A 24,146-nucleotide genomic window follows, 5' to 3' on the forward strand; every position below is an offset into this window, starting at 1 on the left:
CCTAAAGTTTCATTGGGAGCATTTTTTTATTTTTTTATTAAATTATCTTTCACTTTTAGTCTCTCTTTTGACAGTTAGCACCCTTTCATTTAATTAACTGTCAATTGAACGCTTATATACATTTTCTTATCTCTTAATTGTCCTAATTAGGGAAAATACAAGTAATATATACTTACCAAAATTATGCACTTGTTTCAGGTGATACATTAGACCCTTATCTACAAATATTTATTTTTGATTTTGTTTTTGTTTTTTGAAACAACAAATATATTAAACAAACCGCAACTCACCTAGCAAGACATATTTATTTTCGATTTTGTCAATTTTTCACTTTGCTTAGATCAGGTCATAAATTCATTCGGATCAAATTGAATAGCCCCATTGAATAGCAATCTCCTTGTGATTATATATAAAAACAAAAAAGAAAACAAAAGGTCGCCCTTTTTTCAACGAAAAATACAGTAAAAAGACTAAAGAATGTCTCTGATTTGAACATCTCTGAATTTTGAATGCTTTGGTGGCTCAAGAGAGAGAATCAAAGAAGCGCACCAAAAAAAAAACCGTGTGAAATCGTCTCTACCCCTTTGACTCTCTCCCTATTTTTTCATTTTACTCACCTTCTTCCTCAATTTATAGTATTATTCATCCCAAATAAACACCCACATGATCAACACCCCTCACAAAAACCATGGCCACCGGGAAATCAAGATCTGAAACACAACATCTTCATCAATTAAACATCAAACCCATGTTTTTCTCCCTCAGTTTTCCCACATGTCTGTTCCTTTTCTTCCTAAACGTTTCATTTCCCACCGTCAATTCCGATCCCCGTGTAAGCAGCGCCAGCGGCACTCTCTGCGGCGCCGGCCGAGCAACATCAGCGAGCTTCATCCCCACATTCGTACAATCAATGGAAGGATTATCAAGCAATCTCAACACCTCCAATAACAACTTCGCTGTCACAAACAACACTAATCCCAATTCACCTCCTTTTTTCGCGTTAATTCAATGCCACGAAGATCTTTCTCGCACCGATTGTCTGGTTTGTTACGCCGTCAGCCGTACGGCCCTCCCTATCTGCCTTCCTGGAACCTCCGGCCGGGTTTTCCTCGACGGATGCTTTCTTCGTTACGATAATTATAGTTTTTTTCAAGAGGCTGTTGATCCTGCAACTGATACTAAAAACTGTACTTCGAGCTTGCCCAATAGTAATAATTGGAGTGATTTTAAAGGTGGGTTTCCGGAATTCAATCAGAGTGTTGTGGATTTGGTTGAAAATCTTACGCAATCGGCAGTGAACAACAGTGGGTTTGGGGTTATGGAATTGAATGGTGTTTATGGATTGGCGCAGTGTTGGGAGAGTTTGACTACGGAAGAGTGTAGGATTTGTATGAATAAAGCAAAATCGGAAGCCACGAGCTGTTTGCCGAGTAGAGAAGGAAGGAGTATGAATGCAGGGTGTTACTTTAGGTATTCCACGGAGAAGTTCTACGACAATGATCCACAAGCAGATGGGGGTAGTTCTGGTATTTCACTTGCTCCCTTTCTTTACACGATCATTTTAATTTTCTGGGTTTTCTTTGTTATGTTAAAGATTTCGTTTGATTACGGTTGAAATTTAGGTTTCGTTGGCCATGATTTTTAAGAAAAACATGTTTTTTTTTTTTTTTGTTATAATTATTGAATTGAAATAAACCGAACCATGTAATCGGTTCAATGTCCAACTCAGAACCAAAATAGTTTCTTGAATTAATGGGATTTTATGTTTCTTGAAATTAATGGATGATTTTTATAACATTTTTTTAAAGATTTCATGGTTTCGCGTTGATTCTGAGGAATATAATAAGCAAATTATAAACATAATGAATTATTATATGTTCCTAATTTATTTTTATGTTATTATTTTATTACCATTTGTTGATGTTGATTCAAGCCTTTGATTAAGATTCTCTAGATTGTTCAATCTCTCTTTTCATTTTTCAAAAATAATGGCTTCGCTCGTTTCTGACTTTTTAGGATGTCGATCCCAACATCCCAAATTCAAAGTCAAAAGTCAATTATTGTAACTTCGAAACCTTAAATCGATATGCTTATCTTCGGTTTTTTGTTCTAAAGCATTTATTGTCGTAAAATTTCTTTACCCTTTACCCTTTGTAGATCAAACCATATCGAATCTTGAAAAAAAAGTTGAACTTTAATTTGTAATCTTATTGACCAAAAGTCAAACTCTAAATTTGGTTTATTAGTTGGTCTGGTTATTCTTTGAACCTTCATGTGCAATGATGTTTCCTATTGTTTGATTTTTTATTCTAAAATCCCACTAGAATTTGGATGTTTCCTTAGATTAACCTACTTGGAAGATAATCTTAAAGTTTTTTTTGTTGACTTTATCGTTTTGGTCTAATTTTTGTGTCTTTTTTTAGTTAGTGTTTGGTATACCAATTTGACATTCAAACATCAAAGTATGAATAAAAATTGATTATTGATCAATCTAATGATTATTAGGTGTAGTTTTTAATTGTAAAGGTGTTTTCTACGTTAACCTTGATAATGAATTTAATGATTCAAAATAATTTGTAGTTTACGAAAAGATGACTTTTGGGTTTGAAAGGGTTGTGGAGGAAGTTTTTAAACACGTTATTCTTTGTCCCATGATAGTTGCAAAATGATGTAAATACCCTCAACATAAAACAAAAAATGACCCCATGTGATGGGTAAATCAGTAAAACTGAAATTTAAAAGTTGTCGTAAAGGGAAACTTTGTGATTTCCAAGGGGTATAATGTTTTTATTTTGGCCTATGGTTAGAGGGGTATGATGGTAATTTTAACTTGTGGTTCTCTATTTCAGGACTTTCTAGTCCAGGGGCTAAAGTAGCTGTTGTGTTGGCTGGAGTAGCCTTTCTTATGATCTCATCATTTGCGGGTTATACAGCATATATAAGAATATCAAAGCGTAGAGAAGGTAAATTGTTTGTGAATTGGTTCCTAAGTATAGCTGTTTTTTGCAATTTTGCAATTTTGGTCCCAAAAATTTCTCTAGCAATTTTGGTACTTTTTATTTGGGTTCTTGTCACATTTTTTGGAATTTACTCCAAAAGTAGAATATATGATTGACCAAATAACGGAAATCTTGACTTTGACTTTACAGAGCGGAAAAACATGGGGATGCTATCGAATTCATTCAACAAAGCGGGATTGAAATACAAATATGAAACACTTGAAAAGGCAACAAATTACTTTGACATTTCTAACAAATTAGGCCAAGGAGGAGCGGGATCCGTATACAAAGGAACTCTTCCTAATGGAGACGTTGTTGCTGTAAAACGGTTGTTTTTCAATACAAGACAATGGGTGGATGAGTTCTTTAATGAAGTCAACTTAATTAGTGCAATTCAACACAAGAACCTCGTGAAGCTTTTGGGTTGTAGTATCGAAGGACCTGAAAGTCTTTTGGTCTATGAGTATGTTCCAAACAAGAGCCTTGATCATTTCCTCTTTGGTAAATATAATTTCTTTCTTTACATTTACTTTAATTGGAAAAACAAAGAAAAGCACTTGTATTTTCATCATATTATCCATTTTACAACTTAACCTGTTTTTTTTTTGGTTTGTGTAGACAAGGATAAGTTACAGATTCTGAGCTGGAAGCAACGGATGGGTGTGATTCTTGGAACAGCCGAAGGTCTAGCGTATCTTCATGGAGGTTGTCACGTTAGAATAATCCACCGGGACATCAAAAGTAGCAACATTCTTCTTGACAAAGATTTCAATGCAAAAATTGCCGATTTTGGTCTCGTGAGGACTTTCGGGGCTGATCGGAGTCATCTTACCACTGGCATTGCTGGAACTTTGTAAGATTTTAACCATTTTTGTTTCAAATTTGTTGTTTTATGGTTTTCATTTCAAATTATACTTTTTCTTGGAAAAACAACTGTTGCAAAAATAGCAATTTTGGAAATCAAAATACAAAAGTAATATCATATTAGAGTCCCATTTTCTTTTGGTCTAAACTCAGTCATTTTTGCAAATGATAGTATTTTTTTTTACACTTTCAACTATCACAATAGTTCATGTTAAAAGTCTCACATCAACTAGACAAAGTATCATTTGCATTTTATCCCACATAAGCTAGATACTCATATACCTTTAAAATCCCACAACAGCTACAAAGTCTCATATGCCTTTATATATAGACTATTGTGGAGGAAATAACGATTCAAAATGTGAATAACGTTAATTTTGCATGATTTTCAGAGGCTATATGGCACCCGAATACATCGTTCGAGGTCAACTTACAGAAAAGGCAGATGTTTTTAGTTTCGGGGTCGTAGTTCTCGAAATCGCATGCGGGAAAAGAAACAACGCTTTCGTAGAAGAATCGAGTTCACTTTTGCAAACTGTAAGACTCGAAAAACGATCAAATTTTCAACTTTTGTTTTTTTTTACTCAACAATCAACATCGTATTAAACCCGCTAGCTTGTTAATTGTATAGGTTTGGAAGCTATACAAAGAAGGTGTTGTAGCAGAAGCAATCGATCCATTACTCCAGGGTGATTTCCCAGAACACGAGGCATTAGAAGTTTTACAAATCGGGCTTTTGTGCACACAAGCATCTGCAACTCTAAGGCCATCAATGGATGAAGTGGTGGAGTTTTTGACCACAAAAGGCGAAGATCGGGAGATTCCAGTCCCACATCAACCGCCATTTTTGAATGCTCGAGCACTAGTGTCTCAATCTCAAGGGCTAAGCAGCTCGACTTCGAATTCTAGCCCGTTAACTAAATTGGGGATATCGTATACCACCACATCACAATCTTCCACGGCTCCAAGCTCAGAGTGGCCTTTAAGAATTGACGAGTTGAGCTCGAGTTAGGTTGTTTTTATGGAGTTAGGCTGAACGGAATCGGGCTTCTTTTGCCGTCGGTATGCCTATGTGGCAGGAGAGGGATAACTGATTTCTCTTTGTGAAGGGTTTTTGGGGGAGGGGGGATTTTGTGCATATTTTACAAGAGTTTAGCTTCACGTTTTTTTGTTTTGTTTTGTTTTTTTAATTTTTTTTTTTTTTTTTTTTTAAATATCTAATATTATATTGTAGTTTGTAAGTGAATTTTTGTGGATTTGATTAAGAAAATAAGCTATTAAAAAGCTTGGTGAAAATTTTTATATATCAAATTGAGTTTCCAAGCTTGTGTTTGTCTTGGACCTGATTGTTTTATTACTCCTACTCCTGTGTAGTTTTTTGGGTCAATAAAAAACATACGTCAAAATTGGAGATCTAGATGTAATTGTAAATCTAATTACGAATTTAATAAAATTTTCTTGTTTGTTTCTGGACAAAGCACATCTTTATCATCCTCATGTTAAATTTTATGTCTTATTATTTGTTGTAACATTTAATAAAATGTTTTTCATTGCAAAACCCTAACATTTATACTCCTTAATAAAGACAAAATGTCAAAATCTTACTGAATCTAAATAAATGTCTTTATTATCTACTAAAAAACAACATATTGAACTTCTAGAAGACATTGTAGAAAGTAAGCATTGTATTTTTATAGATAATATAGTAAAATAAATATTAGTCTAGAGTCTAAAATGGGTTCTAAAATGTGTTTTTGTTTGATAGGGAAGAATGCTACTATTGTTGGTTTAATGAAAGCGATTGATATGGGAAAACAAAAATAAGAATTGATGTCACATGGCAATAAGTTATGTCATTAGGTTCTAGAAAATGATATATTGGGCTCACATATGATTCATCTCATGGACCATTTCACATTTATTGGGATGATTGTATAATTTGTATCAAATTATCTTCTTTTAAATATGATAGACGCTTATTTGTCTCATTTGATTCAAATGCCTAATCTTATACCCTAGTTATTATTTATGTGGTTCAGTTTAAACAAAGAGAAATGTACAGGTGGACAGGGAGATATAACTAAAACGGATATAGTCGAAATTATTATTATTATTATTTTTTGGGAATGACAAATATAAATAATTACTAAACTACTCCTAAATTATTCTACCTATGTCCACAGTAAGACTTAAACCCTCGACCTCAAAGAGAAAAAACAAAATCGAATACCGCTAAATGTTAATCTTTTTGCTCATTAATAATATTGGGTCAATTTTATAAATATCCATTGTTTTATATGGTTTAAATCAAAAGTTTTTACCAATCAAAACAAATTATTTTTTATAAATTTTCTATTTTGTTTGTTTTACTAGTTAAAAGTTATTCAGTAAAGAAAGTGACTGGTCATATTCAATTTTTTTCTAAAAAAATGTAAGAATTTGTAAAGAAAGATTTAGAAATATTATAAAAAAATTTAAAAACTTGAAAAAACTCACTCATAAAAAGTGTAAAATGGGTTTTAAAGTATGTACAAAAAGTCTTAAAAAGTTTATTTGAAAAAAGAACTAATTTTAGCGAGAATTTATAATAAACGTTGGGACAATATTCATAACAAAATTTAAAATTTGGACCAAATTAATTATAAAATTTAAAACTCCGACCAAAAGTGCAAAACTAAAAAAGATGCTATTTATATTGATATAGTAAGTGGAAATAGAAAAATAAATATCTACAAACTTTTTGAGTTTGTTCTCCGGAAAACATTGAATAGTTCATTTCCTAAAAAACAGTGTTAACCGTTTAATTTAATAAAAAAAATATGAAAATTATACACTTAAAACCGAACAATATGAAGAAATACCCAATAACGAATAATAGGAATACAATATACTCCAAAAAAACATTGTTATATTGCACTAAAATGTAATATAAAACAAGCATGGTAGATCTACAGAGATTCTTTTAAATAAACAATTTAAAAAGTATTTAAATTTTCCAATATACTTTTATGATCTTTAATTCGTTCGATTCGAATTTTGTCTAAACTAGTTTGTTTTAATAGTTAAGACAACAAAATCACCCTATTTTAAGTAAATCAATAGATGGTACAACAAAAGCCATTATGGCATATAAATATTCGGCAGGGTCGCCATCTAAGTATTTATCAATTATCAAATTTTCAAAGGGAAGTCATCAACCACACCGCCCTGCCCCACAAAACCTTTTTGAATTAATTTTAGAAATCAATTCTCGGTTGGTGGCCATCCATCTATATTCTATACACTATAATACATATGCAATTCTTCAAAAGAAAAAAAGAAAAAAAAAAAAAAAAACGCTTTTACCTTTCAAAAGGAACAACTTTTTAATCCTAAGTTATAAAAAAGGTCAAAGAAGCAATGGGAAAAGAATGAATAACCGGATTTTATGTTTACAGCGACAATTCACGAGATTATAAATGAAATAAACTCATATAAAATCCTAAGGGATTTAAGACAAGTTATGAAGTTTGCAGCTACCCCACGAAAAGGTATAGCCAACATAATTAAAATTCCTTCGAAATTTCAAGTTATTTCAGATTTTATTTTACTTCGGATTTACTGTAAATCAAGTAAAATCAATAAGTTTTTGTCAATCGAAATATACTATCGTATCTGAATCTCTACTATTTTATAACATTTTTTTTAAACGGCCGAAGCAATAAAAGTCAAATTAGCAAAAAGATAGCAAAGCAAAAACAATTAGTTTATCAGAGGATTTAACACCCACTTATTTCAATTCCTTCTAAATTTCTTATTTTTATCCAATCGAACGAAAAATAAATAATTGAATCAAATAAAAACTCTTTCTTGTACTTATTGGTTCCGAAAAGAAACATATTTTTTTATATGTCCACGACACCCATATTAAAGTAAAGAGTAAATTACACGAATGGTCCCTATGGTTTTGGGTAATTTGCACGTCTGGTCCCTAATTTATTTTTTTAACTCGGAAGGTCCCTATTGTTTGTTTTTGTTACACACTTGGTCCCTACAATTTGTTTTTGTTACGTGTCTGGTCCCTATCTTACCTAAAACGATGATTATTTAAATAGAAAAAAAATGATAAGGTAGGTAAGGTAAGATGAGGGAGTAAGGTTGGGGGTGTGTTTATTTAAAGAAATTAGAAAATCAAGGGCAAAATAGTCTTTTTAGGTAAGAAAGGGACCAAGCGCGTAACAAAAACAAACAGTAGGGATTTTCCGAGTTAAAAAAATAAATTAGGGACCAAACGTGCAAATTACCCTAAACCATAGGGACCATTCGTGTAAAACCGAGTCGATAGTGACCCTATGCAACCTCAGTTGACAACAATCCACATATTCACTCAAGATGCCAATTTTAGCCAAAGCTGTCGAGCTAACATATAATTAAGGAACAAATAATTCACATCCTCTATCTCCTCAAGAGAATCAAGTTATATGTCTTTTTTTATCCAAATTACTCATCGTAGGAAGTCTATCCAGCATCAATCTCCAAATAAAAATATTAATTTAAATTGGAAAGAACCCATACAACCTACATGAAGTTTCAAACAAATCCAAGTCCATACGTGCCTCCATGACCACGGACATCTCTTTAGATCAGTGGCGTAGTCAGGATTTTATTTTAGGGTATGTCAAATAATATACAAAATATGAATAAGTGACAAAATTCTTCAAACGATAACAAAATATAATTATATATGCATTCTTAACTAAATTGTTTATTTTAAGTTGCACATTATGTTATCTTACATCATTAAAATAATTTAAAATGAAGTTTAATCGACATAAACAACAGTGTATTCGCTTATACTAATTTCCAGCTTTAAATGAAATAGGTTATATTACAACCCAAAATCCTTTTATTTAATATATATATATATATATATATATATATATATATATATATATATATATATATATATATATATATATATATATATATATATATATATATAACCTTAATTTTGTGTAGGTGGACCAAAACTCACTTTTACTATTGGTTACTCCCTTACTTTAGACCCAATCGACCAACACTATTTTATAGAGTTAAAAAATATATATAGAACAATATGTGTCAGTATAATTACAAGAATGCCCATTTTAATATTTAATATTTATAGTGTGACTTTTAGCGAACTAACCACTTTTTTATTGAACACCGGTTAGTTGTGAATTTTAAAAGAAAAATCGAAATTGCTTCCTATCATTAAAAAAAAAAAAAAAAAAAAAAAAAAAAAAAAAAAACTTATTTCGAAATAACTTTTTTCTTTAGTTTTTTTTAAGGTTTCTTTTGTGATGGGAATCAATTTGTTTTTTTTTTTTTTAATATGAAATTGATTGTCTTTTTGTGATTAGCAAGAAAGCATGGTAATTTTCTTAAATATCATATTTTATCCCTTTTATTTTTCTCCGAAATGAAATTTACATTTTTTGTGCTCTTTTGTCAATCGTTAATTTTTGTTCTACAAGACAAGCCAAATCATGAGCGTTGGCTTGAGAAGTTGAGATGTGAATGTGATACATGGCCCATACATACTCAAGCTTTGTGTCTATATAAAAAAAGGCAACCACAACTAATAAAAGATCTAATGATTCTAATCTAATATCTCAGACCAAATATCTTTAAGTATAATAGAACTTCCAATTTCTCAAAACTCTTACCAACTAAAATACATGTCGGTTGATTTTCGTGTTTTAGAACGATTTATAGGTTCACGTCCATGTTTGGCTCCGAGCATTCAATACTCATGTTGACAAATGCCTCCATTACACGTTTTATAATATCATTTGAATGGATTTTTAATTAAAGAAGCCTAAAATATACTTTTTAAAATCCACACTAAAATATCCAATCCAACAAAATAAAATCTCATCTTTTGAAATGTAATTGAGAGACCTTTGTAACCAGAACATAAATAAAAACAAGGATACTATACTCAAAGGTCAAAAAAATTAAAACGTGCTCAATTTTTCTAAACAGGAGACCTTATATAATAATATAAAATCAAACAAGACCAGTTAAATTTTCAATTGATGCCACTTATATAGAATCCGTCAAAGTAGAAAGATAAAAAGAAAATTCAAAATTATAAGTTAATTAAGTTTCAAAAGGAAATACCCATTCAACTTTATCACTTATATCCAATCTGTCCAAATTTTTGCACCGGGACCATTTCTATAAGCTCTGTGAAACACAGGGACCATTTCTGTTATTTTCCTATTAGGCCATGTTTTGAAAACCGGACTGGACCGGCCGGTTCAACCGGGAACCGGTCCTGGATCCGGTTCTTAAAGGTCAAAAAACCGGTATTCGTGTGAACTGGTGAAAACCGGTCCGGTTGAACCGGTCAAAACCGGAAATTTTAAAAAATATATTTTTTTATTTTTTTTATTTTTTGTATTTTTTATATAATTAAATATAATTATGACATCATCCGGTTTTTCCGGTTTTTAAGACCGGTCCGACCGGTTGGACCACTTGAACCATCGAACCAGTGAGATGCCCGGTTCGGTCTCCGGTCCGGTTTTCAAAACCTTGCTATTAGGCCATAGGCGGGGGGACTATTTATGTAATTTTGTGAAACACATCACCATTTCTGCAATTCTGCTATCGGGAAGGGACTATTGTGATTGAATGTAAAAGGCTCTGATGATAGCCTTCAATACTATTCGTCAATAAATAGCACAGATATACAAAATTACAGGAGAATTAATAGGACTATACAAGGCAACTCAATCATTGACTACAACAATATTGGAATCTTAAATCTAATTTAACTATGAACGGATATTTGGTGCATGATCCTTAATAGGGACCACTTCTGAAAATTTTGTGGAATGCAAAGACCATTTCTGTATTTTTGTGAAACTCAAGGACCATTTCTGCAATTGTGTGAAACATAGGGACCATTTTGTGAAATATAGTGATTCTTGAAAGTTGAAACTCATCATAGAATAGAAAATAGAAAGCCTATTATTTTCAAAACTTTTAACAACTGTAAGTCTGTAAGTACTAAAGTACCCCTTAAAAGTTGTTATCCAAGTATACACGAAAGTCTAAAACTAACCCAAGAAGACACAATGTATCAATGCAGTTTCTTATTCTAAGGCATCAGGCTATATGTTTTATAGTGTAAAAAACATTTAAAGAAAGGAAAAGACACTTTTGAAACCAAGAAAAGGATCTGTTACCTGTCTCTTTCGGGTTTCTGTTGCCAATGAGCATAATTGTCTGTTTGCTAGACTTGGAGACTTACAATGGTCCTCTCGGGGTTTCATATGTTCCAAATCCAAAATGATTGACTTTGTATCTGCGAATAAGTCAAAATTAGTAACGGTTGACTTAGTGGTCAACATCTTGATTTCATCAACTCGAGGGAAGCTTTTGGCTTTCTTTCTTATATGATCAAATATCGTCTCTCCAGTTAGTGTGTTGTTTTTACTGCTTCTGTCTGGCTCATTTGATTGAAATTCTTCTTCACATGGATTGGCTGAAAATTCTGAAGTGTCATCGAGTGCCAGGTGTCGCTCGCGTGTTCGCTTTTTGATGAGACTTAATGTCTCTAGAGATGGAGGGTATTCAGTAGTTGGTGTGGTTGTAAAGGAAGGTAAGCTTTTGGCCTTTTCACGTATGTGATCGAAAACAGTTCTCTCATTAATGATTTTGCAATCATCATCATCATTATCATTCTCAATCTCAACAACAGGCTCACCTATAGAAACCATATTTAGTAATTAGTATGCACTGTTAACTTGATAAATTAACTACAAAAACAGATTTTCAAAAGTAAGGGATAATGATTTATGTGTTAACAAAATGTGCTTTACATAAGGTCTGTTCTTTTTTTTTTCTGGACTGACTAAACCGTCTAAATGAGTTAGTGTCTGAACACATTAAGTCATGTTTTTTTGGCTTAACTCATTAAGTCATTCTGTCTAGACTAAGTCAAAAGTAACAACCATATCCAGCTGTCAGATTAAGTGCTTAATTCATTAAGCTTATAAAGTCAAGTCTCAAAAATAAGTATATCTGTGACAGTATTGGAAAGAAGGAAACATTACCTTCATCTGAATCTTCATCCAAGAGTTTGAAACTGGGTCTGCTCACCAAAAGGAAAAAAATTAATCAGTAAATGTAATAGCGTTAAATGCAATAAATAGCAATGTACTTTGATTGATTTTTTTTGTTTATTATAGCATCTCATTTTCATTTCTTCTTATCAAAACATTGTACTTAGAATAATCTATCCAGTTATATCAATGTCATCCAGACAACGGTTTTCACTGTTATAACTTAACTGGGTAGATTTTTCAAAGTTTAATGTCCAAATATAAAAATATTTCGAAAGTACAATGCCTTAGTTAAAAAAAAAATTTTAAAGTCCAATGCTGTAGTGAAAAGAAATGGAAGTAGGATGCTATAATACACAAAGAAATGAAAGTATGTTGCTATTTTGTTGCATATAACCCAATGGAATACTGATAAGATTTATATGGTTAAGAGCATACATGGAAGCTTCTTCGTTTTTGGATTTTAACGATTTCTGAGACCTGCCAGCTGGAACTTGGGGTGAATCATTGTTTTCAGGGTCAATTATGCAGACATCAGTTGATGGAGGCAATGAGAGTTTTTTTGTTCCATGTTTATGATAGATATGCGAGCTGATATCCTTCATTAGTATAACCTTTTGGTGTAGGTCAATACCAACTGCATGAAATCAAATCAACACTGAAATGAGTGAAAATAGATCAAAGTCAGAAATAAGGAATTAAGAAGATGAAACTTCACTGAATTCTTCGAAGATTAGATCTGCCTTAACAGTTAGCTTCCCTTGCAAATGGCTTGTAACTAGTATTGTTGCACTGTATGGGCTGTGCACATAGATAATTACGTAATTATAAAAACAATAATTGTTGGAAATAAGTTAAGAATATATCTAAAAAAGGATTATTTGGTGGAAGTAAGCGTCTTCAAAACCTTGTGAATTCTTCCACTCTGCAGAAACAAGTTAGAAAACAGTAAGTCACTATTGCAACATAATGTATCAAAGATGCCTGAAGCATTATCATAGCAATCATATGAACATAATTTCTGTCTTTGTCTATGATAGCATCCTACTTTCATTCCTTTCTACTACAAAATTGCACTTTCAACTTTTCTTAGGGTCAAATGCAAAAAATAACAACATGCTTTCATTCATTAGTGTATTATAAGTTATAACCTCCTACTTTCAAATCTTTCTGTTAAGACATTGTACTTTCAGTTTTTTCTTATGAAGGTGCTGCACTTTGAGAAATCTCATCAAATATAGCATTGTGCCTCCAAAAAATTTCTTATTAGGACATTGTACTTTCAACATATTATCCAATTATATTAGTGCAGATTGCTTTGTGTTTGAATGAAAATGCTATAATTGGGTGGATTTTTCAAAGTGCAATGTTGTAATACGAAGAAATGAAAGTATGATGCTATAATAAACAAATCAATCAAAGTAGGTTGCTATATCTTGCATTTAACCCTTTTCTTATTGAGACATTATACTATGAAAAATCCACCCAGTTATATTAGTGAAACTTGCTTAGTATTTGAATGGTATTGCTATAACTGGATAGGTTTTTCAAAGTACAATGCTGTAATAGGAAGAAATTAGATTTAGATGTGAATAATAAACAAATCAATGAAAGTATATTGCTATTTATCGCTTTAAACTGTGGTTCAAATTCCAGTTTTATTACCTGATTTTCTCATAGAAAACTATCATGTTATCCTCCTCTGTAGCAACAACCTGTGAAAACAGAAGTTCTGTAAAAGCAGTGTTTAAAAAGTATTACAGTATATTCCAAAAATATGTTCCTAATCACATACCACATCAGCATAATGTCGTTTATTTGTTTGTGGTGACTCTGATAGTCTGGTTAATGTCATAACCAGCTTGGACTTTCCATAATTTGGACATGTCATCTCCTCAACTTTCATATCTACTTTTGGTGGAAGTGACAACAATGATTCCTGAATGTGGTTTCCAAATGGGAACTTTCTACCAGTAACCATCTCTATTTTCCTTGGGTCTGCTTCAGAAAGTGTCTCAAATGAATTTACTCCCATAGATTGTAAGGCCTGAAAAAAAAAAAGGATTAATTGTGGTGTATACAAACGACAAAGGTTAAAATTGTAATTTTGTTGTATAGATTTTGAAATTTTAAAAAAGATGGAGTAATACCTTTGCTGTCACCATACCAATGCCTGGTAATTGTTTCAGAAGATATGGACTGTCTTCCCAGAGTTTTTGATGTAAAGATTTTGCTAAAAGGCTTGAATTCAAAGCTCCTTTGTAATTCTTTTTATATATAAAATACTCTTTCATGCATTTTGCAATCCGACACCCATTTGAACAAACGGAGTTCGTATCCTGTAGGCCATTTAATGTTATATGAAAGAGATAAAAAAAAATTAAATTACATTTTGGTCCCTGAGTATAGCAGATTTTTTCAAGTTTTATCCCAAAAGGCTTTCTCTTGCAATTTTGGTCCTTATTTGGGGTTTTGTAAAGTTTTTGGTCCATCTTTCAAGTAAAATGACTATATTTTTGGGACCAAAATTGCCAATAATCGGCTATACTCAAGGACAAAAATTAGTCATTTTAATGGTAATATGGACCAAAAACCTTACTACAAGAACCTCAAGTAAGGACCATGAGTGCAAGTAAAACCTTTGTAGGACCAAAATTGTAAAAATCAACTGTACTCAGTGACTAAAAATGTAATTTACACAAGATAAAAACTTCATAACTTTATAAAGAGTAAATTACATGTTTGGTCCCTGAGTATAGCTGATATTTGAAATTTTGATCCAAAAAGAGTTTTTTTTGCAACTACGGTCCTTATTTGCGGTTCTTGTAACATATATGGTCGGTCATCTTCCAAGTAAAATGATTATCTTTGGTCCCCGAGTATAGCTGATTTTTGCAAATTTTGGTCCCAAATCAGTCATTTTACTTGGAACATGGACCAAACACGTTACAAAATCTCAAATAAGAGCCAAATTTGAAAAAATCAGCTATATTCCAGAACCAAAAATGTAAACTACTCCTTTAGAAATTTGAAAAATCTAACCTGGGTAAGAGATAAATCATGGACTGTAGGATCTCCAGTCAAACAATCATTTACCAAAATAAATAGTTTCTCTTCTCTAGTTTGTATGCGTTTTTTCTTCTTCCCTTTATCTCCAAGAACATGAAACCGAAGCCTACCATCTTTATCATTATTTATGTCATTCAGAAGCTTCTTCTCATTCCGCCTTAATTGTATCCCTTCATTCCAGGAAACAAAGTCAGCTGAGCTCCATCATATTATTTATTTACATTTGATATAACCAGTTAAATAAATACATACAGGATATTTCCTCTGCACGACAAACAATATTAAGCGCATCTTCTATGCTGCAATTTGCAGGAGCTTTCATAATGTGTTTCATCGTGTCAAATTTCAAATAATACTTTGTCATCAACCTTCCAGGTTCTGCAGATACATGAAATATATATACATCATATGTATATGTATGCATGGGGTATAATATATAATAGTTTTATAGAGTAAAGATACCAAGAGGCTTCAAGATAAAACCATCTTCCTCAGTCAAGATCAATTGGTAGTCTGATAACTCTTTGACTTTTTGAACACAGACCTCTGGAATATATATATATATATATATATATATATATATATATATATATATATATATATATATATATATATATATATAATGAGTCAGAAACTGAAGATAGATGCAAAGAATGTAAAACTTGATTTTTGTACTGAAATACCTTGCATATGCTTCTCTATATGGATACCAGATAGTTCTTTCTTTATTGCATAGTTTTGAGGGTTCTAACATAAACATGGAGGTTTTAGAAATATACAAATAACAAAAGATAAGTTGATATTTGCTAGAGCATTATATTAACAACCTTTTTCATTCTCACATACAAATATGAGCATTTGATCCATTCTATTGCCCTTGTTATATCTGGAACAGTCAACTGAACCACCTCTGCAACTAGATGTTCAGTAACACAGGAAAGTAATCTGAACAGAAAATGGACAAGATACATAAATTTTAGAGACTGTAAATCACTTGAAAATCAGCTAAAAGATCTTGTAAACTTACTGAGACTCAACCAACTCACATCCACCTAGTAGGTTCTCATATAAATGGACCTAAATTCATATAAAAAACACATATCATCTATCAGAAAAGGTAGCACAACTTATATGTGTGTGTGTGTTTGTGTTTGTGTATGTTTACCGTTTCTCTTCTTGTCATGATTATGACCATTCCAGTATCATCAAATGGTGGGCGCCCTGCCCTCCCACACATCTGCACAACCAAAAAGGGATGGCTATCAATACATTATTAGTATGGGTAAAATGGTCATTTCGTCTCATTCAAACCTAACCTTTTAGGCTTTTACTTATTTGTTTTTCTTTTTTTTCCTCCCAACTCCTCTCATGTTATAATTAATTAGTATTGTTAAATTGATGGATATCCTGAAATTTGTTTTGTGGAATGTAGGGGTAAAATGGTCATTTAGTCTCATTCAAACGATTTATTTAGTCTAGAGAAGAAACAAACCTTATGATTGCTATTGTTAAATTGATGGATATCGTGAAATTTGTTTTTGGAATGTAAGGGATTTAGATGGTTTATTTAGTCTAGAAATGTCTGAAAAGAAACAAACCTTATGTACACAACACTTTATCCAGATAAACATCGATTACCCATTGAGCCAGCTTAACCATACATGAGTTAATGCGGAAAAGAAGTGGACAGATAAGTGGCAAACCTGAAGTATCATTGATCGATCATATTCCATGTAAGTTCCTTTCTCCTTGTTGCTGTTAAAAAGAAAAGAAAATAAGAATGGAAAGAGTTAAATGATTAGAAATGAACCCATTAAGAAAAGCAGGTGTAGACATACAAGTGTTGTGTTGATTTGATTATAACTGTATGTGCTGGTAGGTTAATTCCATGGGCAAGCGTGTTTGTGGTGCATAGAACTCGAAGATCACCATTGAGAAAGAGACCTTCAATCAGACTGCGATCCTTTGGGGAAAGTCCACCATTGTGATAACCAACTGAGCAATGAAAATTGTGCCAACTTTATGTAATCTAATTTTTTTATTTTTTCCTTTGATAGTAAATAATGTAATTCACTTACCACCATAAAGGATGTAAGATTGCATCTGTTTGTCACCACATGAGAGTGAAGCTTCCCTCAACCTTTCTTGCTGATCCATGCTTTTGATGAATGGGTTTGAATATCCATGGGTCATAACAGTCTGGGCCAGCCTTTGTGCTGCTTCTTGTGCCCCTTTTCTTGTAGAGCAAAATACCAGTGCAGATTTTCCACTAGAATATTGCATAAGGAGATCTGCATTTCAGTTTTTTTTTTTTTTTTTTTGTTAATTTAGGGTTTTGATTATTAAAAGTTATGAGCATAAGATCTTTGGAGGTATATACTATATACTCACCAAAGATGTAGTTTTGAAGCCGCTGAATCACAGAAAGAAAGAAATGGAAAGGGTTAGTGAGTTGTAAGTATTCATGTTATTTATATGAAAAAGATAGAACTGATCTTTAGTGAAAAGGTTGAGTAAAGAGAAGTTTATAAAACAAGAGCATGAAGCACTTGCCTTCTCAAAAAGGAAGTCATTTTTGGCTGGGGTGTAGCCTGCAAGGAAAAAAAAGTTCCACATTAAGCAAAAGGGTTATATGCAACGAATATAGATTTGCGTGTTATGGCATCCTACTTTCATTTTTTTCCTATAAAAGCATTCTACTTTAAAAAATCTACCCAGTTATAAAATTATATCCAAATACAAAGCAATGTTCACTGGTATACTTGGATATAATTTACAGAGTAGAATGGTCTAATAAGAATAAAACTGTAACTACAATGCTATAATTGAGTAGATTTTTCAAAGTACAATGCGTTGACAAGAATAAAATTGAAAGTACAGTGTTGGGATATATAGGAATGTAAGTATGAAGCTCTAATACAAAAAATAAATTAAAAAAACGTTGTTATTTCTTGCATTTAGCCCTTAAGCAAATGACCAACAAAAAAGACAGCTATGAAGTGTGGTGTAGCTTAACAAACAATCAGACCTGGATTTGTATTTGCATGAAATTATAAATGGATTTAAAGCACTTAAGCAAACAAATCAAAAAAAATATTTGATGAGAGTGATTACCAAAAACTTTAGTAGTCAGCTTTACAGGTCTCATTTCCTCACCAAACCTGTACAAATGGTAAAAAGCCATTCCATTAGTAAACTATAACACTCATTCATTGAATGATATCACATATACCTTTTGATTCCTTGGATAGGAACCATAAGCCATTCAGCTGCAGGAGTCAAACATGGTCAAAAGATTACAACAAAGTGTGACTAATTTGAAGGCATGATGGAGAAAGTAAATAACTTTACCTAGGTCATCAATATTGGGAATTGTTGCAGAAACAGCTAGGAAACGCACATGGGCCAATGGACTTGTAGCCATTTGAGGACTTCGACTAATCATTTTGATTCTACTAACAATTGCCTCTAAAGCTGCTCCACGAGGATCATTTAACAAATGAACTTCATCAATAAGTACTAGTGATATATCGCTAAAAAAACTTAGGCCACCATCTTTGATGCCAAATCTAGTCACTGCATCAAACTTCTGCAGATGAACATCTGTAAGTATCATGAAATATGATGAAAAAGGAAAGTACACAAGTAAATCTATATACAATTACAACCTCAGGAGTAGTCAATACGATATCTGCCTCTTGTATGCTCTTTATATTGTAAGGTTCATTATCCCCAGTCAGCTCCAAGCAATTTATCCCCCATGACCCAAGCTTCTGATTCCAACTCCTAAGCTTCTCTTGTACCAAAGCTTTGGATGGGGATATATATATCTTCACACCAAAAATCCAAATAAAATAAAGGGAAATAAAACCCTTAAGCATAACAAAATATATTAATGTAAAGGGTGAAGACAAGTAGACAACACATTCCCAAGATCTAAATCACAGCAGGGTATGAATCAGTGTGAATTGCAATATGCTTATGAAGTACTAATGGTGATACCATGACATTGGGCTGAAAAACTAAATGATTATTGTGGAAATAACTCAAGAGAAAGAAAAACTTGGTATGTAACTTACTGTTTTTAGGGTTCCCTTCGTATGAATAAATCTTCCTTCCTGGGTGATGAACTTAGATAGAAGTCGTAAGATGCATAACTCAAAAAGCACCGTCTTCCCACTTCCAGTTGGTGCTGAAATAACCATGTTGATGTCGGAGTGGAAGCAAGCAGAAAAGCATTCACTCTGCAGCGAGTTGAAATACCTGTAATTATAAGGAATCGATGTCCATCAGATATAAAGGATGTAATTAGTAAACAGGAGAGATTATCACCAAATAGAGAACGAATAATTATTTTTGTGTTCATGGAGGTAGATATGGGGCGAGGTCTATATCAGCACTGAATTATCTTACTACTACTTGCGATAACTAGTTAACTGGTGAGATCAACTTAATAGGTATCAGAAATTGTGCATCCATTCACTACGATGTGTAATAGTTTGCGGTGCCACACATAAATCACAGTTCCAGGCTAAAAGAGATCACACATCCGAACAACTAAATTCAAATGCAAAGTTCATTAATGTTGAAGGCATACCTGAAACTAAATGTTGCACGGAGAGGATCAGGTAGATCTGAGACAGACTTAAGTGAATACGAATCCATAGATGAGCTGATTTGCTATTGAACTGCAGCGGACCAATGAACCAACAATCGTTATTGAATTGATTAAGATCACGGCTATATCATTATAGGCACTTGACCTGATAAATAGGCATAAACATCAATAAAGTTTAAGCAGTTGATCAGTCAAAAAAATAAAGCAGCTTAAATTGAGAAAAATTAGCTTAGAGTTAGCTTCTGAAAACTGCAGGTATGATATACAGACTTGCACAATTATGTGATAATGCAGATTTGGCCTTTGCTAACCGAACGAAATCTAGAAAAGTTGATGTTGATTTCAGATACGTTTAATTATCAGAAGGAAATGGTATCTGACTGAAAAAGTCTCACGAAGAGCTTGTAATTTCTCTGAAGAGCTATTAAGCTCAATTATATTACTCTAGAACATAAAAAACTACTAGCTCTTAGTGTTTATTTCTGAACAGAAAATCTACTACTCCACGTAACCAATGCGATTCAAGTTTTCCTGAAAATTTATCGTAAACTCTCCTGCTTGATCCATTAAAAACTAGGAGCCAGTCGGAATTATGGAAGTTCAAAAGGAAATTAGAAAATTTGAGAAGAATTTACATGAACAGGCAAAGGAAGAGCGAGATGATTCAATCATGAAAACTATGTGAATGAACGATCATGTTTGTGTGTGTGAGAGAGAGAGAGAGAGAGAGAGACGAGCGTTAAGGAAGACGCTGAATAATTCGTCGGATTCGGAGTCGGTGGAATTGAGTACTTTTGGCGGGAGACAGGTTTGCGTTACTCGTTAGCCTAATATGGAGGAATTGAAATGGTACATTAATCTACTAAGCATTAAATCTTTACATATCGCATCATCATTCAATTAACTATTTCATTTAACTTATTAAACTCTAAACTTCGTTAAATTTTTAAGAGTTAAATGGATTTCTACATCACCATTTTAATTTTATTTTATAAATAATATTAATAAATAAAACTAAAATGTTACATTAATTAGAAATTTAAAATTACAATTACTAAATATTAATTAAAGATTATAATTTAGAAATTAAAAGTTACAAATAATATACTAAATAAAAAGTACAATATCTAAAATACAAATTTTACTTCATATTGTATTTTATTTTAATCTCATCACAACAGTTTCTCCAAAATTCATGTCCATCTTCTAACATGATATTAAGATCCATGAAAATGATTGAAATTTCATCATTCTTTACATTTTCTTCTTTAATTTTTCATATTTCTTTCTTTCAATGCATTCTTCATATCCAAAGAGTTTCGGTAGCGTTCAAAAGTTTTTTTATTTTCTTATATATGTTTTTCAAGTATTTCATCAAGCCTATTACCAGATGACGAAGTGAAATTGGTAGCTTTCCCTTTTGTTGTTTTTTTTTTTGTTGCATTCCTACCAACTGGACGAGTTGTAACTTCATCATTATCCAGGTTAATGAAAGATTTTATATTTGATGAAGACATAGATACCCCAGATACAGTGCTTGAACCTTTCTATTTATGTTCATTTTTAACGATATTCCAAATATGTTTGTGCCTAAAATCAGCACCATATCTAGCATGATAATGCTCAAAAGCTGCACTTTTGAGATCATCCTTAGACCATCCACTGAGGTGTTGACTTTTCAACACTATATACATTTTGATTAAATGCAACTGCAAATGGGTTCATGTAATCCCAATGCGTTTTGAGGTTGGCTTGAGTTCTTGCAACATTCGACCTGTTGCTTTTTTCGTAGTACGCATTAATTCATCGTCGGAACTCTTTATCACGTTGTTGACTTCCAGTAATGCTATCTTCTGAAATTTGTAGCCAAGCTTTTGCCAACAACATTTCTTCTTCCTTGCTCCAGTAGGCTTTTTTATTTTTTTGTCGTTTGTTGGTAGAAGTTTATGTTGGTGTTGGTTCATGTTCTGGAATATGGGGAGGATCCGGGCCGGTAGAATTTAGGTATGCATTTTGGTATGAATGTTGTGAATGATTATTTGGATTTGGGTATGGATATTATGGATAATTGGTTGGACTTGGATATGGATATTGTAGATGATTGTTTAGATTTGGGTATGGATGTTGTGGATGATTGTTTGGATTTTTCGGATCATAAGAAGATAACAAGTGTGTATAATAATTTGGATTAATGATTGGTGTATCAGATGGTTGGTAGGTGTGACTGAGAATATAATATGTTCGTCTTTATTTGTAAAGTTGAACATTTTGTATGCATTGACCTTTAATTTGAATTTCATTTGACTTTAACTTGAATTTCACTTTACTTTAATTTGACTTTAATTTCAATTTCATTTTACTTTAATTTCAATTTCATTTGACTCCAATTTCAATTTCATTTAACTTTAATTTGGATTTCATTTCACTTTAATTTGGATTTCATTTAACTCCAATTTCAATTTCATTTAACTTTAATTTGGATTTCATTTCACTTTAATTTCAATTTCATTTTACCTTAATTTCAATTTCATTCGAATATAATTTGGATTTTATTTTACTTTAATTTGGATTTTATTTGAATATAATTTGAATTTCATTTGACTCTATATTTTTGTTATAAAAGAATACAACCTTTTTATTATTTCATACCTACCAATTCAAATTATTTCTTATTTCTTTCTTATACGATGTCATCATCATCATCAAATGATTCTGCTTCTGAATTCATAATCAACCATCTCACAAGTAATTCTACATTTCAATTATGGAAGGAGCTAAAATGCTTGGAAGCATAACAGTCAGATGTTGAAAGTTCAAGACGTCCTGGACAAAGTCAACGATATATATATAGAAATCGTGAAGAAGGACATAAACGTCTTTGGAAAGACTATTTCGATGAGCATCCTGTTTTCCCACCTCAAACGTTTAGACAAAGATTTCGAATAAGGCAAGAACTATTTGTTCAAATAGTTAACGGTATCTCTAACCATTCTATTTATTTTCAACAAAGAAAAGATGCTTTAGGAAACAATAGTCTTTCCCTTTTACAAAAGTGCACTGCTGCCATACGCCAATTGGCATATGGCACAATTGGTGACCTCATTGATGAATACATATGAATTGGTGAATCAACTTCAATAGAATGTCTACAAAAATTTTGTTGATGTGTGATTGAGTTTTATTCAATCCATTTTTTGAGAAAACCTAATGCTAATGACATCCAAAATGTAGTACAAAAAATCTAGAAAAGCACGAGTTTCGTGGTATGCTTGGAAGTATTAATTGCATGCATTAGCCATGGAAAAATTGCCCTATTGCATGGCAAGGTCAATATACTCGAGGTGATCAAGGTTGTCCAATAATTATGCTGGAAGCAGTTGCGTCATAAGACCTTTGGATATGGCATGCATATTTTGGGGTTGTCGGGTCTAACAATGACATTAATGTACTTAACCAGTCACCGTTATTCAATGATGTCTTACAAAGTTATGCTCTTGAATGCAATTTTACTGTTAATGGAAGAACATACACAAAAGGATATTATCTTGCAAATGGTATATATCCTGAATGTGCTACAATGGTTAAAAGTTTTCCGCATCCGGCTGGCCCAAAAAGGATCAAATTTAAAGAAATGCAAGAGGTTGCAAAAAAGGATATGGAGAGAGCATTTGGTGTTCTTCAATCTCGTTGGGCAATCGTACGAGGTCCAGCAAGATCTTGGCAACTTAAAAACATAAAGGATATAATGTATACATGCATTATATTACATAATATATATGATCGTAGAAAATGAAGGAAATACAATTAGTAATTGGCCAGATTATGTTGATCATCCTATACGTATGAATCGAGGACCTATCAAAGAAGTTCAATATCAAATTGAAAGAATCGAGCATTAGTATTAGAGGATCGAGCATTGGGGATGGCCTAACAGTGTTTAAAGGATCGAGCATTAGTGTTAGAAAGGTTAATGAATTTAGATTCATTGGTTCACTAGGAGGGAGTCATTCCCTCCCAACCCACTCAACACACTTCCACATCGTTTTTTTTTCATCTTTCTCAACCCACAATACATGAAAATTTTATCTTTTTCAACTCATTCAACCCACTAAATTAAAAACAATACAAAACAACTAGAATACAAGTCTTAAAACACATGGTATAAGAGAAGAGGAGAGAGAGAGAGAGAGAGAGAGAGAGAGAGAGAGAGAGAAAGTAGATAGAGAGGATGAAGCAGGTTAGTAAAATCAATTAAACAACGCACCACTTCCAACTTACTGAAGAAGGAGTGACATCTTGGAGGTACCAACGGTAGTTATATTGCTAATTAAGACTTGTATCTTAGTTTTTTTGTACTTTTTTTAATTTAGTGAGTTGAAAAAAATATGCTTTCCGTGTGTTGTGGGTTGGGAAAGATGCAAAAAAAAGATAGATAAATTGATGTGGTAAGATAGATAAATTGATGTGGTAGTGGATTGTGAGGGAATGACTCTCTCATTC

At 32.3% G+C, this 24,146-nt stretch overlaps 2 protein-coding genes across 3 annotated transcripts; one reads left to right on the top strand and one right to left on the bottom strand.

The window, feature by feature from the left end:
* The first annotated feature begins 504 nt into the window (after positions 1 to 504).
* On the top strand, positions 505 to 5,186 carry CRK42 (cysteine-rich RLK (RECEPTOR-like protein kinase) 42). Of its 2 annotated transcripts, XM_078993025.1 has the most exons (6): positions 511 to 1,526; positions 2,850 to 2,963; positions 3,150 to 3,500; positions 3,618 to 3,852; positions 4,256 to 4,400; positions 4,495 to 5,186. In XM_078993025.1, exons 1-6 carry the CDS (start codon positions 689 to 691, stop codon positions 4,873 to 4,875), a joined length of 2,064 nt encoding a protein of 687 aa, XP_078849151.1. In that variant the 5' UTR covers positions 511 to 688; the 3' UTR covers positions 4,876 to 5,186. The 2 variants fall into 2 exon arrangements, with proteins under 2 accessions (XP_078849152.1, XP_078849151.1); XM_078993026.1 differs by lacking the exons at positions 4,256 to 4,400; positions 4,495 to 5,186 and having other exon boundaries at positions 505 to 1,526; positions 3,618 to 3,856.
* Positions 5,187 to 10,680: 5,494 nt separating this feature from the next.
* On the bottom strand, positions 10,681 to 19,693 carry RCK (DNA helicase ROCK-N-ROLLERS). Its single transcript, XM_078988165.1, has 26 exons — positions 19,626 to 19,693; positions 19,108 to 19,291; positions 18,697 to 18,858; positions 18,380 to 18,617; positions 18,261 to 18,297; positions 18,143 to 18,189; positions 17,582 to 17,619; positions 17,420 to 17,441; positions 17,107 to 17,319; positions 16,867 to 17,023; positions 16,732 to 16,783; positions 16,194 to 16,265; positions 16,056 to 16,105; positions 15,856 to 15,973; positions 15,712 to 15,775; positions 15,491 to 15,574; positions 15,281 to 15,406; positions 15,002 to 15,198; positions 14,110 to 14,298; positions 13,755 to 14,006; positions 13,625 to 13,674; positions 12,867 to 12,884; positions 12,678 to 12,760; positions 12,398 to 12,596; positions 11,951 to 11,988; positions 10,681 to 11,601 (listed from the first exon to the last, which is right to left on the bottom strand). Exons 1-26 carry the CDS (start codon positions 19,691 to 19,693, stop codon positions 11,033 to 11,035), a joined length of 3,327 nt encoding a protein of 1,108 aa, XP_078844291.1. The 3' UTR covers positions 10,681 to 11,032.
* Positions 19,694 to 24,146: the final 4,453 nt, after the last annotated feature.

This window comes from Lactuca saligna, chromosome 4, assembly GCF_052625555.1.
Source record: "Lactuca saligna cultivar CGN05327 chromosome 4, ASM5262555v1, whole genome shotgun sequence".
NCBI classification, from domain to species: Eukaryota; Viridiplantae; Streptophyta; class Magnoliopsida; order Asterales; family Asteraceae; genus Lactuca; species Lactuca saligna.